Genomic DNA, 25,247 nt, shown 5'->3' on the forward strand with positions numbered 1-25,247 from the left:
TATAATATATCATATACCGGGATATATGATATATTAGAGTAATAAATAATTTACCGTCATCCAACTCTTATTAAATATTTAACTAATTTTAGATAAACTATAGAAGTGTAAACATAGTACTGCTATTCTATTTGGTAAAAGATATAAACATCATAAGGGTAAAATTAGCATATAAATTTCGAAATGAGAGATAGTTCTGAAAAGAATTTTGGTAAATTTATGATGATATTTTAGAATATGACGTGACTTTTCAGTTTTGTATTTTAATTGAATAATTTGTAATAAGAACTATAATTTTGATACCCAAAATGTCAGTCAACCATTAATATAATGCGCAAAAAGAACCAAATGAAAGTTAGGTTTCAGTTACAATACAAGTACGATAATTTTGTCAGAACAGAATTTTTTTATTAGTGTAGGCAATCCTTCTTTTTACATGTAAAAAATTGCAATTTCGTTGCAGAAAGATTTAAAAGAAAAAGTAAGAAAATGTTTAGACTTAAAAAATTGTTAAATTATAGATAAATAGATTTAAAGTACCTACTTTAGTCTTTTTCTTGTTAAAATATTTGAGTGGTTTCTTTTATTACGTATTTTTAGATTTGCATCGAAATACAAAATTGCTTTTTTCTAAAAGAGTTTCAAAAAATAATACAGCTTATCTATTACTGTCATTTGATAAAGATATTATTAAGTAACCTTTATTTTCAATTACTTCCTTTTTTTGTAAGCAACTAAACATTTAAAAAATGGTATTACATTAACTCACTGGGCATAATAAATGTTCAATATTTACTTGGAAGAATTATTTTTAATCTGTATCTATAAAACTTTTGCAATAATTTTTGCCTCTAGACAGAATTAAAAATTCCGGAAAAAAGTTTAGAGTAAATAAAATTTAAACTTATTTTTTGCCAAAATTTAAAGTTTAGATATATATCATGCTTTTGAGAACTGTTCATAATCAAGGAATTTTATCAAACATAAAATTACTATTTGATAATTACTATTACTAATTGTTTTAAAATGTATCTAGGGGATTTAACTTAAATATACGTTTTATGGTAATATAAGTTATGATCAGTATACATTTATCATGAAATTATTTCAAACATAATTTAAAATTCATGAAATACAATCTTAAAATATTTTATTCAAAACATTTCTAAATCAAGTAACTGTCGACCCGAAAGTTAGCAATTAATTTTAAAACAGAATTAGTTAAATCAGTGTTCTAAGTTGATTAAAAAATGGCATTATTAGGATTTATCACTAAACAAATGAACGCAACAATAACAATAAAAAACTGATTAACATAAAATAGTATTTTTTAAGTGAGTTGAAAAAAATCTCAGCAAATTCGAAAATAGTATTTTGGGGGATCCATCGAAGTTAAGATTTCTTAAAACAGCAGAAGTTAAAAATTATATATTAAAAAATATTGTAATGGCCATATAACTTTTTGAAATCACTTTCACAATATGAAGTGGAGTTTCATTAAAACAACATTTTCTAAATAAATATATTCATTACATCTTTGTTTTTAGAAAATGCGCATATACCTATTCCATATTAGCTTCTCAATATGATGCCTATAATAATACTTTGAAAGAAAATAAGGAGAAATATATTATCAATATCAAGTGAATCATATTGAAAATTATTTCTAGTTTAGTTGATGAAATGAATAAGCAAAGTAAATATTCCGGAAACAAACTTTCCTTTTAAACAAAAGAATCATTTTTGCATCATTTGAAGATCAATTGCCTGTGAAACTATTGGAAAGGAAGCCACAAAACGCGACCTGTAACAATGCTGGTCATCAGCGTTCCAAAGGCCAGTAGTTCCGCCTCAACACATTCAAGATTCCTTCTTCCGCTTAACTGTTTTTTACCCTTTGCTAAAGGAATTCTTAACACAAAAGTTTACTTAACTTATAACATAAATTTTGCTGCTTTCGAATAACTGTGTCATGAATCAAATATGCAAACTTCTTTTTAATTTCGTAATAAATTCTAACAGTAACTATTAGTAAATATTAATTCTAACAAAAACTATTGAAATTATTAACACTAGAATGCCTAAGGAAGTCATTTTGACAGCTTTTAATTTCAATTAGAAAAACAATGATGCATATAATGACACAATTTCTTAGAATTTTGTACAACATACAACTTTTTTATTGTTAATATTTACTAATAACTTGTTATATGACTGTAAATAGTATAAAAAATTATAAAAATTAATTTTAAGCAAATTTCTTTTCACATTATTTATTATTTTACAATCCAGTCATTTTGACTGCTTTTGGGCAATATAGGTATATACTAAGCCCCCGTCTTTCTAGTGCTAATATCTAACAAAAACTTATTTAAATTGATAATTTACAGAGAAACGTATTTAAGTTTATTAATAACATATTTAAATTAATATATTTACCTCTTGATGTTTCCTATTATTATTTCTAATAGCTTCTGTGTTATCAGATAAATCACCGTATATTCAGATATAGTTTTTTTTTCGATGAATTTACTACAATAGTTAAACATAAATTTATTTCTACGCGAATATAAGATTTCTGGTAAAATTACCGTTTTTGTATGACTGCTCTCTCGAACTAATTCCAAATAAATAAAAAGTCTTAATACCTTTGGAATTTTTTTACGAAAATTAATTCTTTAAAGTATTTTATGTTAAGTATAAGCAGGAAGAATTATTCCTGTAAACTTAGGAAGCATTTAAGAAAAAAAAGAGCAGTGTACACTTCTGAATACATGTGCCCTGAATAACAAATTTCCTAATTATTAGATTCTTACGCAATTTGAACGGTTTGAGGGCTTAACCTTAAATATGCAAATTAATTATTGCAGAAATCAAGTTTAAGTTAGGAAATCAGACACAAAAGCATACTTTCCTTGAATAAATGACTCGATGGATCTTAATTCTTCACCCTCTAAGTAGGGGAAGGCAGCAGCAATCTGAGAAATGTGGCCCCTATAGTTTAATCAGAAGAGCAGTAGAAAATTGTGATACCATGATGCTAATTTTTCCTTTTACGTATTTAGCTGGATTGTTAGAACTTTTTAAGCCAATCAAACAATTTTTGTAAAAGATAATTCCATGTCCAAAATTCCATTCAATTAGTCCAAAGATAATTTCAAGCAAAAACTATTTTTCAGTAATTATTTATTACATTTTACTAAATTAGGAATAACAGATGAAAAATACATTAATTTTGAGGTACGCAAATTGTTACATCATTTTAAATGTTAAAATTTTATCTGGAAGCTTACAATATTATATCAAAATTGATCAAGTTGGTTTCGAAAAATCAAATTTTTCAGTATCTGATCTTATAAAATTTAATGTCTCTGAAACGGTTTGGGATCAATTTGATGCTCCCAATTTGTCGTTTACACAATTCGTTCCTGTGGCAATTTATTATGGGTTCAACTTGTCGCAAAGTTGATTCGTCGTGTGAGCAATTACTAACAGTTTCGATGAAATGCATTTATTTACGAAAATAAAGTTTTTGCATTGTATGAAAAAATACTTAATCTGTGGCCATTCAAATATTACGAAAACCCCATAAGTTTCAAGATTTTTCTTATTCTTATTGTGAACGTGGATTCGAACAATGCTTACGTAAGACTCAAAATCAACTTATTTTCAAATTTCCGCAAAATTCAAATATATATATATAAAAATGAAAATATTAAAACTGAAAATGCTTTTAACTGAATTTAAAATAAAAGTTAAATTTGGAAAGAAAAAGTTGGGGAAAAAATTCCTTATAAAGGAACTTGAGAGGCCAAAACTTTTGATCACTGAAGAAAAACACAAAAGACTCATGCAGAATATTCGACTAAAAATTTTATAAAATGAATTAAAGCGGAAATTTTGCTACACATAAAGTTAAATTTACATTTAAATTTACGTTAAACTGAAGAAAGATCGCTACAACAAAAGTTAAAAAAAGTGGCATTTTTTTAAGTCAGCATAATGGGAAGTTTTTTTTTAATTGACAGGAGGAGAAGAACTCAAAATCAACCAAAATATTCAAACGTAATATTTAAGCAGCCACTTTCTTAGATTTTACTTTAATTTGAAAATAAAACTTATGTCAGTTTTAAAACTAAATATTTTCACTTGATTTGTTAAAATGCCATTGTGGTTGAAATAAACCGTATAATCTAAAATATGGGGGGAAATATCTTTAATCCCCTACCAGAAAAGTTGTTGCTACCTCTAAGTTTAAAAAAAAATTCACAAATGTTGCGAAATAAGTAAATGAGAGTAAAACTTGTTTGACATCACGAATAAAGAAAAAGAGTTTCTAAAACTTAACAAGCAATAAGTGCTGTAATTTCAAACAGCGCAATGGACTTGGAAAAGGTCATTTTGAACTTGAACAAAATTTCAAAAATTATAGTTTATTGGTAAAGTTTATTTATGGATTTTTATTAAAAGTCATAAGGATCTTGTATAAGGATTGTGATGTAATCAACATACTTGGTTCAAGTACCAAAGTTGCACGAACCTTAAACATAGACATAAACATTAGACATTAAACATAGTGTATTTTTTTTCCCTTGAAAAGGTTCTAATGTGTTATGCAATGAAGGAAAAATTCTACATTATAGCCTCATTATTAGCCATATACTTATTTACTATAATTGTGTTTTTTTTTAAATCTGAACGATGAGACTTTTTCCACCCTAACCGACTTTTATGACTGGTCCCCATTTTTCTTTGTGTTTTCCAAAAACTTCATATTTTGCAAAATGTAGTTTATATGAAATATATAATTGTAATAATTTTTTGTAAGAATATTTTGATCGTAGAAAAATGGACAGGATTATTTAGATTTTAAGAAAATCAATTACATTTAAAAAATAAAGCAAAGGAACATAGAATGTGTTACAAATAGTGTGACTCAATAAGTTATAAATTAAAATTAATTTTACTTGCCTACAATATGTAACTATAACCATATTGTACAAAAGATAAAATTGATATGAGTAAATTTATAATATAACGGAAACCTTATATTAAATTGGAAAATATTTTTGCCTCTGTAAAAAATTGGAAATAAATGAAATGGAAGATGCAGGTAAGTGACATTTTCAGAGGTATTTATTAATCAGGAAAAATAATATAATATGGTCGGATCAAGATAGATATGTTTAAAGTAACAGAATAGCTTTTGCTTTTGCTTTAATTTTAACATAACTAATCCACATCAGTTTGAAGTTCGCTTGCATGATTTTCTCTTCAAATTAAATAGAGGTAAATAACGAAAGTAAATTGTTATTAGTCCCTACTTTCAAAATATCTATAATGAAAAATTCTGTCCTGTGACCTCCACATCTTCAAAAGTCGATGATATTTACTCTCCATAATTAAAGCATAAACCAATGTTTTACAGTCTAGTATAGCACAACATTCAAAAGCTAGCAATAGAAAACTTATATTATGGAGTAGAAAAATAAAATAAAGAACTATTTCGGGATATATTACGGTTTAATGACAGAAAATAATATTTCCCTTTGATTTCGTTAAAGTCTATTCTCCCCATGCTTAAGAACGCTTAATGTTGTAAACAAGAAGTACTATTTCTACGAGTGAATTTAGAAAAAAAATGAAAAAGAACTTCTGCACTCATATATTTATCTTTTTCATTTTTATCATTTTTTAAGCATAGTAAATTATTAATAATTGAAATTTACTTGATTAGAAAAATGGGAACTCTGTCGAATTATTTTTAGCAGTGTCGTATTTTTAGGTACACAATTACATAGTTTTTTTCTTGTTTTAATTAACTCTTCATTGATCTAGCACAGTCACATTGACAATTAAATACGTATCAAGCATCTTTCGAAAAGTGGGTATTTTTTCAAGAGAATTTAATCTTCATACTTTTTCCGACACTTATGCATTTCTTGATGTTATAGTTTTTAGTTATAATTATTTAAATAAGTCATAATTTTATCTTAATTTTTATCATGATATTAATCTAGTAAAATTAATATCCAATTAAATAAAAAGAATTTTGCATTGAAGATTTTTTTTTCCTTTTCTTAACTCTGAAATATTTTTATTATTCTAACAAGTAAGTTCAAAAATTATTTTTAAATTATAAAACATATTGATATTCTTAAACAACATTCTTCGACATGTAAATAAAAGTAATCAATAAAAATAATTGGAGGAATTAAAAAACAATAATATGCGATATTGAGCTGTAGCATGATTCAATGTTAATAAATGTTGATTAAAAAGTTCATGAATACTTTAAATGAAGGATTGCTTCAGCAACTAAATTAAAATTCATAGCAGTGCGCCAGGTGCGTTCTTTTAATTTTATTTCTATCATCATCACCCCTATGCCCTTAATTCGAAAGAATTATTTTTTATAGTGGTACATGTCAAGAAATGCTTAGTCAAATAAAAAAAATTGAATCTTCTTAGAGTGGCTTTTCTTACCATGCCTTCCTTACAAATGAAAACTACGAAAAAGTTATTAACATTTTAATTAAAGAACAGAACCTTAATTGAAATGTTAATACAGACATTTTTTGTACATTCTTTAATTACGAAGGATAATTTAGCATTCTATGTTTAATAAACAAAACTAATCCTAGTGTAATGCGTTGAGGAATCGATATATCATTTAAGTAAAAACATATCTTGATAAAATTTATTCAGTTTAAAATTTACAAGCTTAAGAATCTTTTTAAATTTTTTTATAATTCAAGTGTTGATATATTAAAAGAAAAACAATGCTTTTCAATGAAACGGAAAATTGTTAGTTCCGAAATTAACTTCAATCGAAGTTTTAATTTGCTTTTCGTTCTTTTTTTGATTATTATCTAGATTATCTGAAACAATCTTTCTAGTTTTTCAAATGAGTGTATGACTGCAAAGTTGAAGCTTTGCAGAGCACATAATACAAGACTTTTTGCAGTCGTTAATGTTCTGTTGTTGATTTGATTAAAGATAAGTGGCTAATTAAAGTTATAATAACATTAACTGTAATAATGATAAATTGGTGGGATTATTTTCCTTCTAATTTATCAAAAAATTTGTAGCCATTTTTCATCAAAGCATTTTTTATTCTTTACCATATGGAAGGAAGCTGTTTTCCTAAATTTAGCAAACTAAGATTGAAAAAGAAATCATAAAATAGAGTAGCAGATAAAAATATAAGTAACAAATAAAAATATAAGTAACTAACAATGTATCTTAATAAATAATTTTTAATACGTTGACTGAAAAATTGTCATTTCTTCATATTTTTAATTTCAATTAAAATAGTAATATTGCTGCAAAATCTATAGGATTTCACTCTAAATAAATTTGAGGAAATAAATAAAAGAAAAGTTTTAGTTAACTTCTGAATTGAACATAAAAAAAGTAGGTAATATTCTTTCATTTACTCAGCAAATATAAAAATTAACATTATTCATTTGATATGAATGAATTCAATTCTGTTTTAGGAAATGAAAGTGAATTGGACCTCATCTCCTGGAAGTACTCCAAAACAGGACACAAGTAGTAAGTAATTTTTCTTTGTAACTCAAATCATTTCATGAGATCTATCGCAAAACTAAATATAATACAATAATAGATTGGTAATTGTAACAAATAGACATTTTCAATGATTTCTATCTTTGAAAAAACTTATTACATTATGACAATTATTATTTAAATGCTAAAAACCTTTCAATTCCTACTTATGGTTACTTTTTATTACTACTCGTTATTACGATATTATTTCAATCCATTAACGGATTTGAAACTTGGTTGATGCATAATTATTACGTGTAAACTAAAACTCTACGAACACTCTTCATTTTAAAAGTAATTTATATTAGTTACGATGGTTAAGTAAATTCCTCCAATAAAATAAAATCTTTCATTTGCGATTCAATTATTATTTATTTATTTATTTTTTGAAATTTAACAATAATTTTCCGTAAAAATACACCTTATTCGTACTTTTTCAGTTTGTTTTCCGTATTAAAATGTCTTCTTGTCTGTAATTATACTGCCCAATTCTTTAATTTCTCAATATATTATGCTAACTATATAGCATAATGCATTACTTAGAATAATATCTAAATATAATTTACTATATCTAAAAATAAAAATACTCTATGTAATAAAATTCATCAATAGAATGATTTATTTGAAACTTTTGGTTCCTTACGATCTCAATGGTAATTGATGAAAATACTAATTATATTTCATCATCATCATAGTTGGCCAGACAGCCCAATGTGAGCCAATGCCTTTCTCTGAAGATTTGTCCACGGCAACTTCCGATTTATCTCTGATCTTCAATTATTTTCATTAATAGCAAGAAAATCAGACTCCACTGAGTCAGCCTATCTCAACCGCCGCCTTCCCCGCTTTCTTGTTCCAGTGGGTCTAACAAGCAGTATCTTTTATATTGTATTGCCATCTGTCATTCTTACCACGTGGGTCATCCAGTTCATCCTATTTATTTTTATGTATTTAATACTATCGGGTTGTATTATATATTGTGCAGTTCGAAGTTAAATCTCCTTCTCCAGTTATTGTTTCCATTTACACAGAAAGAAACCTTGATTTAATGGCCCCCGACAGCCGTATTTGCCAGATGAATTGCATTCCATAAACTTATTAAAAATTTTGCCAAAAATGGTTAAAAAAATATTTATTCTATGAAACATATTACTGTTAATAGCAAACAATTTAGCATTGTTTAAAATATCACTTTAAATTAGTTTGGTTTAAATTTATTTATTATCTAGCTACAACAAAAAAATTATCTGATATCAATTCCTTTAAGAAGAAGAATATTAATTATAAATAGTTAAATAAGAAAGATAAAATTATCAAAAAATACTTCGAAAATGTTAGGTTGTAAAAAAAGAGACATCACATTTTACATGTGTTACTTACTTGCAATAAAACTTCATCATTACTCTTTATTAGTCCAATCCACATTTGTCTATTTATTAAAAATACAGTAAAAACACTACTCAAATTTTTGAACTAGATATAGAGAATAGCCGTGAATTCCATCCTACGTCCCTCCCTATTATGATTTGTCTGTTCGTGGTCATTTACATAATTATTTTGACAGAATAATTGACAAATCAATAAATTACGTGATATAGCTATTTACGGGTCTATTCGAATGCAATGTGTGACAATAATTACTGGAAAATGTAAATTAGCATAAAATTAAAATAATTTTGATAAAAAGTACAGTTTCAAATGTATCGTTCACAAACAGCTAGTTTATAAAGTTAAGGCGCTTATAGTTGTGGTGCCCTTGGTGGTGGTGTTTTTAATTTTAGATCAAATCATGTTCCTCGTCTAACTGCTCATTTAGCCTGACATGACTACAGATTTTAAATCAGAAATTAATGGATGGATGTGTAAAGATTTGGATATATATGCATGCATTTATAGTAAAGATTTGGCTAAAGATTCAGCGTTGTACCGTTTTTTAGAAAATGAGAAAAAAGTGTCTTGAAACAGTATTTGCCGGCTATTACTTTTCATAGACTGGGTTTGTAAAGAGTTCCTGGTCTAGTCGCTTCTGCTCTGTTCTTAATGCTATATTGGCTAAAAAAAGTACGAACTAAAACTTCTACCTTGAAAGCTTTCAGACATTATTTGAATATTTTAAATAAATGCCATTGCTATTATGGGACTATATTTTTCATTTAAATTAAAAAAAAATTTACATTAAAATAAATTAGTTTTTATTGAATCCTCTGGCCGATGTTTTAATAAAATTTTCCGCTAATAGTTCATTTCTGATTCAAGTTGCTTCGGATGTCATTCTGTTATTGCTTCACTGTAAAAACTGCGGCGTAATATCGCTTCATATTTGATGATTTCATGATATAAATACCAATTTTTACCACATTTACCAAACTTTATCGCATGATATTGATAATTTTATCAAAATCATTACCGTTGGGCTTTGGTGCATAAAATGCAAAACTTCTTGGTGTTTCCATATAGCCAGAAACACGGTTATTTTCAACCATACATTTTTCTCAGTATATGATTAAATTTTTTGTTTGCTAAGGAAATTAGGCGTGAAATTCATTTTTAATAATTTAAGAGCAAGAATCTTCTATTTTAGAATTTCGAAAAACTTGATTTAAAGATTATTTTTTTAAATACATTATTGTTTTCTTACAATTATTCATGAAAGATTCATTATTTAAATACTTTCTCAGTTAATTTTAAAATTTATAGCAATTTATCTAAAACTATTGAAGAGGGGTGAGAATAATATTAAGCTTATTTTAAAGAGCGGAAATTGATAATTTGATTTTAGTTACCCAAGCCTAAAGGATACTTAATTATAAATTGAAATCCAATGATTAATTAAGGAAATATTTTCACTTCTATATATATTGATCAATCTGTTTCAAGTATTCGAAATGCAGTCTTTTGGGGAATTTAGTAGTTAAATGTGTCCTAGGGAACCTATTTAATTTAATCACACTCTTGTAAAGTGAGAGAACATAAAATATATATTCTATGTTAACTTGTCAGTTCCTTGTAATTATTGGCAGTAAAATTCTCATAAAAAATTCAAAATTTTCAAACATCAAGTTTTATTCTAGATTAAGAAATTTCCTGAAAAAATTAAGTATTAATACAGCTATATAAATACCTGAAAAATAGAATTCTATATTATCTGTTAAATAAAATGAAGAAAATTAAATAAAGTTTCCTGAAAATTACTTATTTCTCATTAAGTAGTATTATTTATTATGATTTTTACATGAACTAGTCTAAAAATATTTTCACATTTATTTGTACTCAAATTTATTGAATAAAGCATTATTTTTTTCATTTAAAAAACACACTATGTAGAAATATGTGACTTTAATAATTTCTATTATATGTTCTAAATAATTAATCATCAGTAAGTGACTTATTAAAAATGAGACTAATCATTTTAAAATTCATTTTTAAAAAATATGAAAAATAACCTACTTTGTAGAATTCATTTATCTTCTGTTCTAAGTAGAAATAAATGTCTATGCTTCAAATTACAGTCCTATTGAGCTATAAAAATTGATGAGTGCTTACAAAAGTAAAGCTTTTGCTCATCGCACACATTTTAAAAGTCTACCCTATATAATTTTAGTCCTCGAATGTCAATCGTTCTTGATTAATGTTTTCGCTTCAAGATGACTTATCTAAATTTATAAAAACTATTAGTGCATAATTATGAGAAAATCTTTATTGTTAAACAATGTAAATTATGAACAACTATTATTTCAAAAGAGATTGCGTGTTGACCTAAATACGTGATATGAATTATTTTAGATCACCTTTATGTATTTAATCACTACAACCACTACTTTTATTTATTATCAACGGTATGAGGGATTCACACTTATCATATCATGTAGATAGTTTACTAACTCATATTTTCTATTCTTAAGAACTTTTAATCTAAATATATAATGAAGTGAGAATTTATATAAATTTAAAATTTTAAATTGTAGTTTATTAAGAGATAAAAATGCTGCATTTTTTTGATAAATTATAATTTAAAATTATTTATAAGATAAGCCTGGTAATTTTNATTATATCGCTTCTTTTCCGGATTTTTTTTCCGGTTTTTTAAAAAAAAATGTCATTTTTTTTAATTTTATTTATATATATATATATATATAAACATAGGGAGAGGGAGAGAGATTGGAAAATATCAGATTTTAAGAAATCAAAACTCTTTTAGATTTAATCCTCAGAAAAATTGACCGATTAAAAATCATCAGTGGTATTCATGAATTTTAACGTATTTTTAAAAAAACGTCCAGTTTTAGAAGAAATTAGAAATAACAGTATCACAAATTAGTCAAACTGATACCAGAACATGTATAATCATACTGTACATTTTTTACCTAGCATGGCATCATACTTTAAATATTAAGACCTGGTATGGCATCTTACTAGCAATTTTAAAACCAGTATGGTACCTCGCTGGAAGTTGTAAATAAAGCATGGCATCTTACTGGAAATTTAAAACCACTATGGTACCATATTAGAAATTTTGAAAATGGCATTCATATATGCCGCAAAATTTGAAACCAGTATAAAATTGTACTGGAAACTTTAACACCAGCTTTAAAGCGTACTAGAAATTTAATATATTTTGATTATAAATATGATAAATTTGATTACAAATGTGGTTAGAACTAACAGAAAATGGCAGAATTTACTGTGTTTCTGGTTCTATGGATGCACTAAATAGCTCGGTAAATTTAAATACAGCTCTTTGGTAATGCTTTTCGCAAAATCAGCAATAACATATGGCTTTAATTACCAAATTTGTGATAAATTTGGTGAATGTTCATTTGGTAATTTTATCATGGCACATTAAAGTTTGGCATAAATACCATTTATACGGTTAAATTTATTTTTCAGTTTTGTACTTTTTACTAAATGGGTAGTAGTAAAAACTATAATTTTTGTAACCAGAATTTCCGGTAAATGGTTACCATATGAACGCAACAATTACCAAATAAATGAATTAAATACCGTACATTTCGGTTTTATTATTCAGAATAATTTCTTTTTACCAGTAACGTCATTACTGTATTGTACGGTAATTTTATCAGAATTGTTTTCTCCGTGTCGAAACTGGTTGTTTTCCATGTTTTTATTCATATCCCCCTCCATTCTTCCCCTCCCCATTATGATCTCACGGAAAACATTGATTACAAGTGTTTTGCAAACCTGGTGGTAAATCCATCCATTTTCAAATTAAAGATCTTGTCTTTGAAATAAAGGTGGCCGGCGCTGACCAGGCTGCTATCATAATGCTGTTGTTTTCTTATGTGAAATCTTATATCCCTACTACCTTGTTCTAAAAACTACGCATTGTAGGAGAGCTTTATGCTTATATATTTTGAATGGACCCCTTAATGTACAAAATTAAATAGTTCATGAGATATATAATAACTAAATTTTATGAAATCTGCTAAATTGTTTGAAGTTCTAAAACTTTGTTGCGGCGCATTCCTGCTGAAGCTAGGATTTCATGATTTATTTATTTTTATTTTTTAAATTTATTTGAAAACTTGTAATTAAATACCTTTGATTATAATTATTGCGCTTCCATTTTTTTTGCACTAGTTATTCTTATTATATTAAACATTTTAAGCTAATTAAAATTCCTTAGAAAAAATTCTTTTCTTGACAATTTCAAATTCTTTTGCTGCAGATTATTAAATTTCAGAGATAAAAATACTTGTCATTCCATATTACCTTTTAATTCACAATGATAATGAAAAAAGTATAAAATAGTAGTTAAAAAATTATAAAATATAATATCGTTTTCAATTATTACAATGTTCGTTTGGAATGCACGTTATAGTTCTGCGTAGTGCTTCAACTTTTTCAAAAAGTCAGTTGCTGCAATTTTCACTTCCGTTATCAGCATTTGGCATTACTGCTTTTGTGTTCTTTAATGTTTTGCGGCGAGCATCAGTCTTCGTTTTGTATCAAAAAATTAAAAAGGTAAGTTTTTTCTATTGATTTAAATTATTATCTATTCAAGGTAACTTAATACCGTAAATCTCTAAAAATAACTTTAAAATTTTAAACTAGAAACTAAATGTTTGGAATCGGAAATTTTAACATTATTTTTACAGATGAAACGAAGTCGGACATCATGATAGCGAAGCTTTGGACTGGCCAAAGAATGAGCTTTGACTCAAACTATGTGAAATATTGTGAATATTCTTTTTGTCAATTAATATTATTACATTAAACATTGTTACCTTTTAACTATGTATAATTGTACTTTATAATGAAACATAGTGGAAATTTATTTTTAATTTAAATATTTGTGTTTGCTAGCATTGCAGGCTTGGAACTACAAACCATTTAATGACTAATATTATATTCTCTTTGATATTAAAAGTTTCAAAATATATGATTACCATTACATTATACTTAAGTAACAATTATCTGAGCAACTTTAATTGTTTTGAAATGAAGCTATCAAGATATTGTATGAAATATTCTTTAAATATTTCTAGTTATTAAACTTATTAAAATAATTCATTATTTTCATTATTTTCTAAGGCAAATGTACCAGTTATGAGAACCCTTAAGGAATTTCTTTCAAAACTATATTTTATTTAATATTTCAATATTTCTTAAATATATATATAAATTAATAGCTTAAATATTTATATAAATTCATGCATAATATTTCTATTTTTGAAATCAGAATCGTTATATGTTTTGCGTAAAATAACTATTTTAAAGTCAATATTATCATGAACTCATCTTGTTGGTGTGTAACATAGTATGCAAGGCAATATTTTTTTTCACTGAGTTTCTGAGAGAAATATAGAAGCTCGTGATGAGTAAGAAACTTTTAGGAAACTTATTCGCAAGAAACAATTACCTGTACTTTAACTAAACTTGAGTCATTTCTACAAAGCTAATACATATTATTTGCTTCTGGTAACAAACAAACGCTTGAGTAAAAAGCTATTTAATAGCATATTTAAAATAACCGTAAAAAAAGTCACATTAAGTAACTAAAAATTCAAAAATGTTTTCGGGGTAAAAAAAAGAGCAATAAACAAAAAAAACCTCTCCAAAAATATAAACGAAAATTAACTTGATCATGTCCGCTAAATAACTTATCTGTGAAATGATCATATCGCTACACTAGAGTCGGTGATATGACCAATCGCTGAAGTGATTGTCAGAGATACGAACCCAGCCCTGATGAGAATAGTTAAGAAGTGGTTGAGAATATCAGTGATTAACAATTTTTATGGTATAATATGACATTAATATTTTAATGAATGAAGAGACAGTCCAGAGTTATATAGCTATTAGTATATGCGTTAATATTTATTAAACTATTATGTTTAGTCTAATCAATATATTTTTAAAGTATGTACTGACAACTATTTCGATAGAAATTAATTAGAATATTATATGCAACCATCAAGGAACTATCCCAATCACCTACCTTAAATATTTACTCAACAGAGTTTAATTTACTTTTTATTACATTCTTATATTATTATATTAACTTTTATTAAACTTTCAGAATAGGATATTGTCTTTTTTAGACTTAAAAGAAACGCAATGTTCATAGTAAATGTACGTAAGAAAGCAAAATCTTATAAAAATACATCATTACAAATACATAAAAATATGAATAAAAATGTATGTATGTATTTAGATATATATAAGCTGACCGGACAAAAAATTAGTCACCCTAGTGCGCAAGCACCGATGAATCATTAGATTTCGTCACATGGCGCAGTGGTCAAGTGACATGCTCAAATGCGTGCACGCTGCTTCAACGTGATCACAGGTAAGTAGCAATCGGTGAGATATTTTTGTTTGAAGCAGAAATTGTGTGTAAATATGGATAAGTGTAGGGATGTGATTGAGTGGTAAAAAGGAGCAATTGTGTTAGGCCGTGCCCATGGTCATACGGTGAATTAAGTTACTGGATTTGTTAGTGTTCCGATGCGGACTGTTCAACGTTTCTGCAAGCAAAGGTGTAATACACGTGATCACGAAAGACGACGTCAGAATTGTGGTCAGTAAAAGATCCTGTATGAAAGGTACCGGAGACGTGTTTCACGACTTGACAATCAAAATCGCTTCCAAAGTTGACAGGAATTGCTTTAATTAGTAAATGAAGGTCCATCCCAACCTGTTACTGAAAGAACATTGAGGCGGGAGCTGTATGCAAAGAACAATTGGAGTCGAACATCTCGTAGGAGACCATTGCTCACCAGTGGGCTAGAAATCAGCGAACGTGAACTGTTGCTGGCTTCCGGAATATAATATGGTCTGACGAATCACGCTTTTGCTTTTTTTCAAAAGATTCACTTCGTCAAGAGCAACGAAGAGCATATGAAGCATTTTATCCTGACTGTGTGCAAGATCAGGTTCAAGCCGAAGGAGGATCTGTCCAGTTTTGAGGGCGTTTTTCTTATTATAGATTGAGACCCCTCACTGAGATGGTCACTAACATGAACTAACATGTTTATTTGAACATTCTGGATGGTTATATGCTGCCTATCAGTTAACAGCTTCATGAAAAGTGTGCTGTCGATAACCCTATTTTTCATTATAACAACAGCAAAGTTCATCGGGCTGGAAGAATATGTGACTGGTTTTATGAACACTCAGACACTCAATTACATCTGTACTGGCCTGCAAAATCACCTGACTTCAACCCAATTGAGAATTTGTGGGACATGTTGGATCAACGTGTAAAACGCCGAAATCATCATTCTCGCAATTCGGTTGATTTGCGTGATCAAATCCTCAGCGAGTAGCTTATACTTGATTCGACGTACCAGCAAAACCTTGTGGAGTCACTTTCTAACTGAATCCAGGCGGTTATCGAATCCAGAGGCGGTGTTACATGCTATTAAATGATGTTTTTCATGATTTCTGTAGGGGTGACTAATTTTTTGTCCGGTGTGCTTATATATATATATATATATATAACGTGCAAAAATAACGTAAGAAACCTCTAACAGATTACTCAGATCTATTATAATATATTTAATTTTATGTATCTAAATTTATATACTTAATTTTAATTATTTATAATTATCCTTTTTTTCATATAATCAATTGTAATTTCTGAGGATATAGGATATATCCTCATTATTAAGTTTTACATTTCTTAAAACAAATGTAATTTATTTACAAATATTGATAATATTTTTAAAACTCGTTACAAGTTTTGAATTTTTTTTCTGGATTCAGTAAATTAAGAGCATTAAATATTATTAAAAATAGAAAATTTTTTTGCACCTCTACTCTATTATTAATGTTTAATATATACCTTATAGCATTATTAAATAATTATTTAATAATAAATAATTATTTTAATAACACTATATTTAGTTATAAAAGGCAAAACTATATAAGGATAAGAATAAGTAAAAAAAAAATTATTGTTCAAATATTGAGGCTAGAGTTTAGTATGTCTGAAAATATTGGAATTTATTTTCTCCTAAATTTAGCATTTACTAATTGAGAATTTTATTAAAGGCAATTTTTTGAATGCCTTTACGATAAAAATTATAATAATTATTCACGACAAAATCAAACACTTGTCTATCATATCTTCTAAAACTTTAACTAACATCCTCAAAATAAACCCGGATTTCATCAGAAAAATGACAAAATTAATAAAAATAAACACCAAACAAGTCTTTTTAACTCAGGTTTCTCGGGAGTTACTTCTTCAGCTGTCTAAATATGGCGACGAATTAAAGATCGACTTTTAACTTGCTATTGGGGTCCAAATTATGTAAACAAGTTAAACTTATTTAATGCAGAGAATCAATTTCAGCACGAAGATAGAAAAAAAGTGATGAAGTTATCAATTAAAAGTATACGCATACATTCAAACAAAAACCCGATTGGGACAAGTAATTTCTCTTTAAATGTCGACAGTAGTAGTACTTGAAATATAATCCCAACTGTTTTTCTTTTAAAATCAAATACCCTAAAAGAAACATGCTATAAATTTTAAGCAGTTGAAAGGAATTGCGCAACTTAACAAAATTTGTACTTCAAATCTAAAAGTAGGAAACATGGCTAATCAGTTGACTTTTTTATTTTAAGTATTTATTTATCATATGCCATCTTGGGCTTAAAAGCGTTTCTTAGAACAGAATGGGTCTTTTTTTTTTTTACAATTTCAAAGTATATATAATGCATCTATACATACACACAGCCGAGCACACACACTCAGCAATTAATGTAATGTAATAATGTCAATATAAGGTAAAAAGGTACAGTTTTTTTTCCATATAAGACGGGTGTTACAAAAGAAGTGTAAATATTTTACATCATTATGAATGATGTCATACTTTTAAACTAACAGAAGAAAGCTGAATATATAACATTTTCTGCGGAATAGAAGTAATAAATTTTAGACTTTTGCTTTTAACTCCGAATAATGCCTCGCTAAACTGGAATATTTCAGAACTGTAAATCCGCATACTTTTTCCTTCTATTTCAAAGATATGTTTAAAAAAGAAAATTGTATCCCCCTGTTGTTTAGAAGAAATACGGGACTAAACAATGCAAGTTTTTAAAATCAGATTTTGTGTTTCTAAATGTGGTATTTAAAAAATTTAACTATAAAATATTTAAGAGTCAATTTTGACTTCATTAAACTTCTTGAGAGAAAATAAAATTAGAATTGGAAAGGAAGTCTTACTTTTAGTGTTTTTCCCAAAACAATCAGTTGTAACAAAAAATATTCAGAATTATTAATAAACTGATATTTGTGAGTAGTAGTTTTGTTATTCATCTTAACATTTCAAGAATAATTGATTTTTTTTAAAAATGAACAAATACATTTATTCTATAAATTAGCACATTTTTGAAACTAAAAGAATGTCAGTAAGAAATCACAACTTTTTGCGCAATTTTTTTATGATACAAATAATCTTTAAAGTTCAATTACATCGAATAATCGATATAATGTGTCTTTTACTGTTAATTAGTAGTTCCATAAATTTTCTTTTTTACTCACTTTCAAGAAAGGTGGAGCAACGTGTATAACAAATCCTAATAATCGGTTGAAGAAAAACCAAAGAAAAAAGATTAAAAAAATAGACATAATTATATGTCGTCTTCTATCCATTATTCTTCCTTTCAGAATTTTTTTTCTTTTGTCGTAAGTACCCAGTGCGTTTACGTACTGTAAGATAAATAATGCATAGTTTCACTGCTGAAAAATTTCCTCTTCAATTTCCAAACCTGGTTCACAGTCTTGTTATAAATGTTCGTAGCGGGTGATCGGCTTCCAGTTTGAATTTGGCGTGAAAGAAAATGTTTTCAACACGCTTCGTCAACTTCGGTTGTCAATATTTTGAATGCATGCTTTGACCTATTAACTTTTCTTAAACTTACATCCTTTACTTATAAAAAGATTCTGATATTTACAAACGAAGTTGTTTTGATTTGATCATTTTTCTCACAGATTTTATTTTGCACATAACTCTGCTCTGGCACTTGCATAGCGTTCTTTTTCATAAGAGATTTAATTTTTTATTGTTATTCACCACAAATAATCTTGTGTTAAAATTAATTAATTAATTTAAATTAAATTAAAATTAATTAATTCAAATTTAAATTAAGTCTTTTTTGTAGCATTCATTAAATTTTTTATCAGTTCAACACAACATTTTTGTTTAAAAAAACAAGTTTTTGTAATTAAGAAGCAAAAGCTTAATAATATTGTAAAATGTTTTACAAATTCTTATGATTTTAATAAACTATATGCTTTTTTATATCGAAACAACTACTTATACAAATTTGCAAACATTGCTAATGGTTATCAGAAACTAATGTGGAAGAAAATACATTATTACACTGAGAATAATCAAAAATTTGCTATAAAATGAGCAATTATTTTTTTTTTATATTATTTATTATTTATATTAACCACATCCCAAACATTATTCGATATTGTATCTTTGGAAAAATTTTGGTTGCATATTTGGGTTATAGAATGAGCTAGAAGGACAATTAGGTAGTATATTAAGCAAGGACATAAAAACCACAAAAAGCAACACAAACTAAAAAACATTTTTACAAAATACTCAATGTTGACACATTTTGATGTAAAATAACAAAACAAATTGCTAAATTATAAAATAAAATAGTGAAATAAGAAAAATCGTAACATAACGTTAAATTTTACACCATTGAAAAATAGTGTAGTCAAGTAGATATAAAAAGTAGATGCAAATAAGTGTAGTAAATACAAAAAAAGCAATTTGTTCTAAAAAAATATATAAAATCGAGGTGTGGAGGATAATAGTTACATAAATTATTAGTATATATTAAGGTAAAATATGCATAAACCACAAAAAGTCCTCTTGAGTCTAAACTAAGTGTAAAAAATATGTTCTAAAAAGGAAAATGTTTATATACATATGCAAAATCCACAGAAGTATAAAGCGCCTAAGTAGAAATCTAGCAGATTCACTTTTGAGATCATAGAAATAATAAGAAATCGGTAAAGAATAAGAATTTAGAAGAAATACGGTAACAAGAATTGACAAAAAAATGTAAGAATCAGAACTTAGAAATCGAGGAATAAGAATTTAGAAATTGACGAAAATTATTTTAGATATAAATGTAAGTAAAAGCAAAAAAAAAAACCCAGCTTAGTAGTGAAAATTGCTGTTGCTCATGAGAAAATCAAAATTAGAACGTGAAAGTAAATCTCCAGTGCTTAAATTCAGATTACAAATAAAACCAATCATATAAAGGCTGTAGTTGGAGTTTGTTTCCAAAGAAAAAAAATTAAAATTTCAAATTTTATTTTAACTTTTAGAAAGCAAAAATAATTTAAAAACTTCACATTCATAAAATGCTACAAAGGTATAAGGTTTCAGGTGACAACAGAAAAGTATAAACAATGGGGTGAGGCATTTAAGTGAGAAAGCGAAATTTGCTTATAGCTAGTATACAATTGCTCAAGTCATAAGCAACCATTCTTGTATAAGATAGAGCATCAACTAATTTATATAGTACCATTCAAAAATAGAAAATAGGCCTTTTGAGCAATTTTCATGATTTCTGGTGCCCACTGTAACGTATGGTAAAAATAGTGATAGGTGGTCTTTTAAACAGTTCTTATCTTTGCTATAACTAACCATAGATTAAGAAGATAAATACCATGACGTGTTTGGTTTTACTTAATATCTAAACTTTCTGAAATAAATAAACATATATACTTTTGCTAATAAAAGTTATGAGGACAATATGTACAATTATTGCAGCTATAACACCACAAGCCAAATATTGAATTCTTACATGCAGTTATCGTATTCTGCAATGTAACCCATCCTGTTTCATTTATTTTAATTCTGTTTTATTTATCCCTGTTTCATTTATTATGCTCTAGAAAACTTTTATTCGTATAAATCTGAAGTTTACTTGTAGAACCAAGTTTTACAACAATTATAATAAAGTAATTGAAAGATCTTTTAAATTGAAGAGTTGAATTGAATTACCAGCTAAGTTATGTGTGCTAATGTGTAACTGGGTAATTTTCTGCATAATAACGTAAGCCTATATATACGTGTCTACGTAAGCCGTTTACGTAAACCCTATATATACGTGTAACCGATATTAACCGATTCTGTAACAATTCTTCTTGCCTATAGACTCAACGAGTGCTCCGCGTTATAAAAGCTTAACGGATATTTCTTTGTATTTATTATAACAGACTAGCTTCATTTTAAGTTTCATTTAAATTAGTCTAAAGATAAAATTTTTCATAATTTTAATTACCTGTATAATCATTATCTCATTAATTAGCATTATCATTGCATATTTAATAACTTACAAATTGCATATTTAATATTTTGTTTATTATTTCATAATTAATTTCTAGATTATACATATGCTCGCGCTGTCATCGGGAATAAATGTTTTATTATAGAACATTATCTTATTTAGAGTATGCAGTTCTGACTCCATTTATAACATTATCCTGTAATAAATAACATTTAGTTATCTGGCATATCCTCTGAAATGATATGGATAAATAAAAATAGCTTTTCTTAATTAAAAAATATGGAATACATTTTACAAAACTACATTTGTGTATTTACAAGTAAAACAAGGTTTTGTATTGCTTAATCACAATCTGATTTGCAACTAAGTATACGCATTCTCCATCACTTTAAATGGAGCGATTAATCTCACTGCTTTTCAATCTTTAAAATATTTGGCCACGTTCATTTCACTCTGTCCCCTTCCATCCGCATCATTTCCCCCTTACCACCCTCGCATTTTCTTATCATCCCCTTTAATGCAGACAATGAATCTCAATGAAGATGAATGGGATTCGATATTCAAACTCTAACAAATCTCATTTGAAAAGTTTTGTTTTTAATGCAATTTCTTTAACCTCGATTATTTTTTTTATTTCTTGCAGTTCTATTTTCTCTTCTTCTTCAATCTAAATACATTTTTTGACTAAATATATTTTTTACTTTATTTGTATTATTATAGCTGAACTACAACGTCCTTATGTTTACAATACATGCAAATGATTCCTCCCCCCCCCCTTTGATTCTTTTGACCGATGTTGGATGCCTGTAATATCCCTTAACTGAGTACATTTGATGATTTTGATCTGCGTAATCTACTTTTCTTTCTTTTATATCTTTTTTCGTTTCAGTTTTTATCACCCTTCAAAATAAAAATCACATGTCTTAGAAAAGCTGAAGTTTTATTTCCAAAGGAAGCATTTACAATTGAAGATTTTGATTTAATGGTACATTTGAAAACAAAGCAAAATATTTTTGAATCAAAGGCAATCAAAGACTCTTGGAGCCCTGCAATGCTTTTTTTAAAAATATTTTGCAGAAGATTTATACACGGCATACATCAATGGCGATGAAATTATTGTCATAATATGTTGTTTATTTATTCGAGCTTGCTTAAAGAATGAAGGGTTTTATTATTTTTAAAGGTTATATCTGTATTTACGTATATATTTTCTTTTTTTACATATATAGTTTTATTAAATTCATTTCCTATTTAAGGAAAAAGACGAAGTTTTTTCCTATTGAAGGTTACTATTTGAAGGTTTTGCTATCTTTTTGTTTAATGCGTTTGGAACATAAAGTTACTTTTTTTAAAGTGTTTTTTGAATCTATATTGTTACCCATTACAAAAAATAATTTGTTTCACAATTTTTAAACATAATGTGAATTAGCTAAAAATTTACTCTCATAAGTTATAAAAAACAACAACAATTTGCGAAATGTTACTTAGTATTTTTATCTTCGTTACTATGCAATTTTCTTTTAAAACAAATTATAAAATTATTTCAGTTTGTAGTTAATGAAAATATACTTAAAATTTTATAATCACGTAAAACTTATTTTAACCTAAAAAAAAAGTATAACTTTTGTGGAGAATAGCTGAAGCAGCCAGTGTTTTGATAAATTGATATAAAAGAGGTGAAAATATTAACTGATATAATTTTTAACTAAGAGGTCACGGAAGCATCTAAATTGGAGAATTCTGAAAAGTTTTTAAATGTATTTCAATGTTATCCTAATGAGATGTTGAATACAGTAGATATCAATATTTTTTAGAAAGAATAAGTGAAAACTATTGTGAAAACTGCATTTCAAGAAATCGTGAAAACTAAGTTATAACATTAAAACTACAATGAAGCAGTTTTCCTTTGCATGGCTGTCTGCTAGCACTGAAAATAAAAATTTCGTATAACACTGGGATCTTTATCCTATGAAAAGTATACTTCAAAAAGTTTACTAAGAGTTGTTTTTCTAAAAGTGTGAGGAACATTTTATATTTTTATTATTTGGAATTTCGTAAAGGCAATATAAAAAGTTCTTATGTAGGAAAAAGAAAAAAGAAAACTCTTTTATATATGTATCGTAATGTCAGCGTCTCTTACTAAAAAGGCTTCCCCTCTGAATTCACATAGCGCTTTTGACTTAATCAACCATTTCAAATGAGTACCAAGTTTGGAGGCAAAGATTATTATGGATCTAAAGAAGAATTAGACATTTCTCATTGATTTCAAACCTATGTTCAAAGGTTACTAAAATATAATTATGTCTGTAGATAAAAATTTTCGAGATTTTAATCGTGATTTACTAATCAGTTCCTTCCTTCAGAGTTGATTAAATTTGCAGCAAACGTCAAGTTCGCTTGGAAAATTAACGTAATATTCAGCGATGGAATCCTTGACACCCCAAGAACGAAGTTTTAAAGGTGCGAAGACACCTTATACGGAAAGGTTTACAGTTAGGTTCAAAAATGTAATAAGGCAGGAAAAGAGGACTTAAGTAAGCATATATTCCATCAAAGAATGTGGGTGTGGAAATGCTGTGTTGTACCGGTAGAAAGAGAGCTATTAAGTTTAGCGTCTTGGTTGCTTAAATCATTATTAAAACAGTATTGAAGCTCGCCGGAATGCATTTTACGAATGGTTCTGCACAGGAAAATTGATTTGCATCAGAAGGGATGCATATAAAGCATTTCTTGGAATCAGCCGAGTTATTTCACGCTTTCACGAGAGATACTGACACAGGAAGATAACGGAGAATTCCTGCGGAAGAAGAAAGTATGCTGATACAAAAATGTCGAAAGGCTCGAAGGCTCGAGAACTGTTGAGTGTGAGCCCAGCAACTATTTTGAGGACATTACACGAAGGCTTCTGTATCAGAAAATGTTAGCATTTAAACTAACAGCTAGCTTTAGTTAATCCCTCCAGATGTTTCATTCACTGATGAGGCTACTTTATCTTGGCCAGATATGTTTACCATCCATAATTCGCTCGGGATATCCCGCAGGGTAGAAAAACATATGCCTACCATGACACCATTTAGATTTTGCAGCATTTTGCACAAGTAGGAAGAAATATTCTCCTTAGACGTTTAACTTAATACACACACTTAAAATCTTACAAGACATTTTGCTTGGTCTATTTTTCTCCAGCTGTTCACACCCTAATGTGTCTCCAGCATGATGGAACCCCAGATTACTTCAACAGTAGTCACATGGACGTTGCTTATGCCCAGCATTCGATAGAGCGGGCCAGACCAATTCCTTACCATGTTCTCCATATTTGATGTTCTTGAATTTCCTTTTTATGGTTATGATTTTCTGATTATTTTTTGCTGCAGAAAATAAGTGGGACGTGTCTGAAGTTTTTACTAATGCATGCCAATTCAGGCACCAACGTTTTGAATCTTGACTCTTTGTTGATGGTTGCTCTTTCAAGCAACTTTTGTAAATTTCAAACCACTGTAATTTGTAATTTTGATTTTAAACTGTGAATTAATTATTTTCTTTTGTCAACTGTTTTTTTTTTAATTTAATTACGTGATAGCGTTTTAAAACAAATTTTCTGTATTAAAATTTCTATGCGAAATTTACTTATTTAAGTCTCTTTAACCCTTCATTTATAATTTTTTTTTTAAATATAGTTTTGCCTCACCCTTTATATTTAATGAATTAAAAGTATCTTGTATAAAAATAATTATTTCATTTGATCATTGGAATTTAATATATCTAAATAAAAATCTACGCAAAACCTATATCGAAAAATTCTCAGGAATTTTATTTGAACTAAAGATTAATTTGTTTTAAAAATATCTTTTTTTTAAATTTAATTAATTTTTTTTGATTAGATT

At 27.4% G+C, this 25,247-nt stretch overlaps 1 protein-coding gene across 5 annotated transcripts in view; it reads left to right on the forward strand.

The window, feature by feature from the left end:
* Window positions 1–25,247, forward strand: part of LOC107454859 (cytotoxic granule associated RNA binding protein TIA1-like) — a 975,013-nt gene that overhangs the window by 559,714 nt on the left and 390,052 nt on the right. For all 5 annotated transcript variants that reach the window (XM_016073996.3, XM_071188069.1, XM_016072550.3 and 2 more), the window contains one exon: window positions 7,500–7,557. In XM_016073996.3, coding sequence (XP_015929482.1) covers window positions 7,500–7,557 — 58 coding nt within the window. The remainder of the gene's footprint in view (window positions 1–7,499; window positions 7,558–25,247) is intronic.

The sequence above is a fragment of the Parasteatoda tepidariorum genome, chromosome X2 (assembly GCF_043381705.1).
Source record: "Parasteatoda tepidariorum isolate YZ-2023 chromosome X2, CAS_Ptep_4.0, whole genome shotgun sequence".
Taxonomy (NCBI): Eukaryota; Metazoa; Arthropoda; class Arachnida; order Araneae; family Theridiidae; genus Parasteatoda; species Parasteatoda tepidariorum.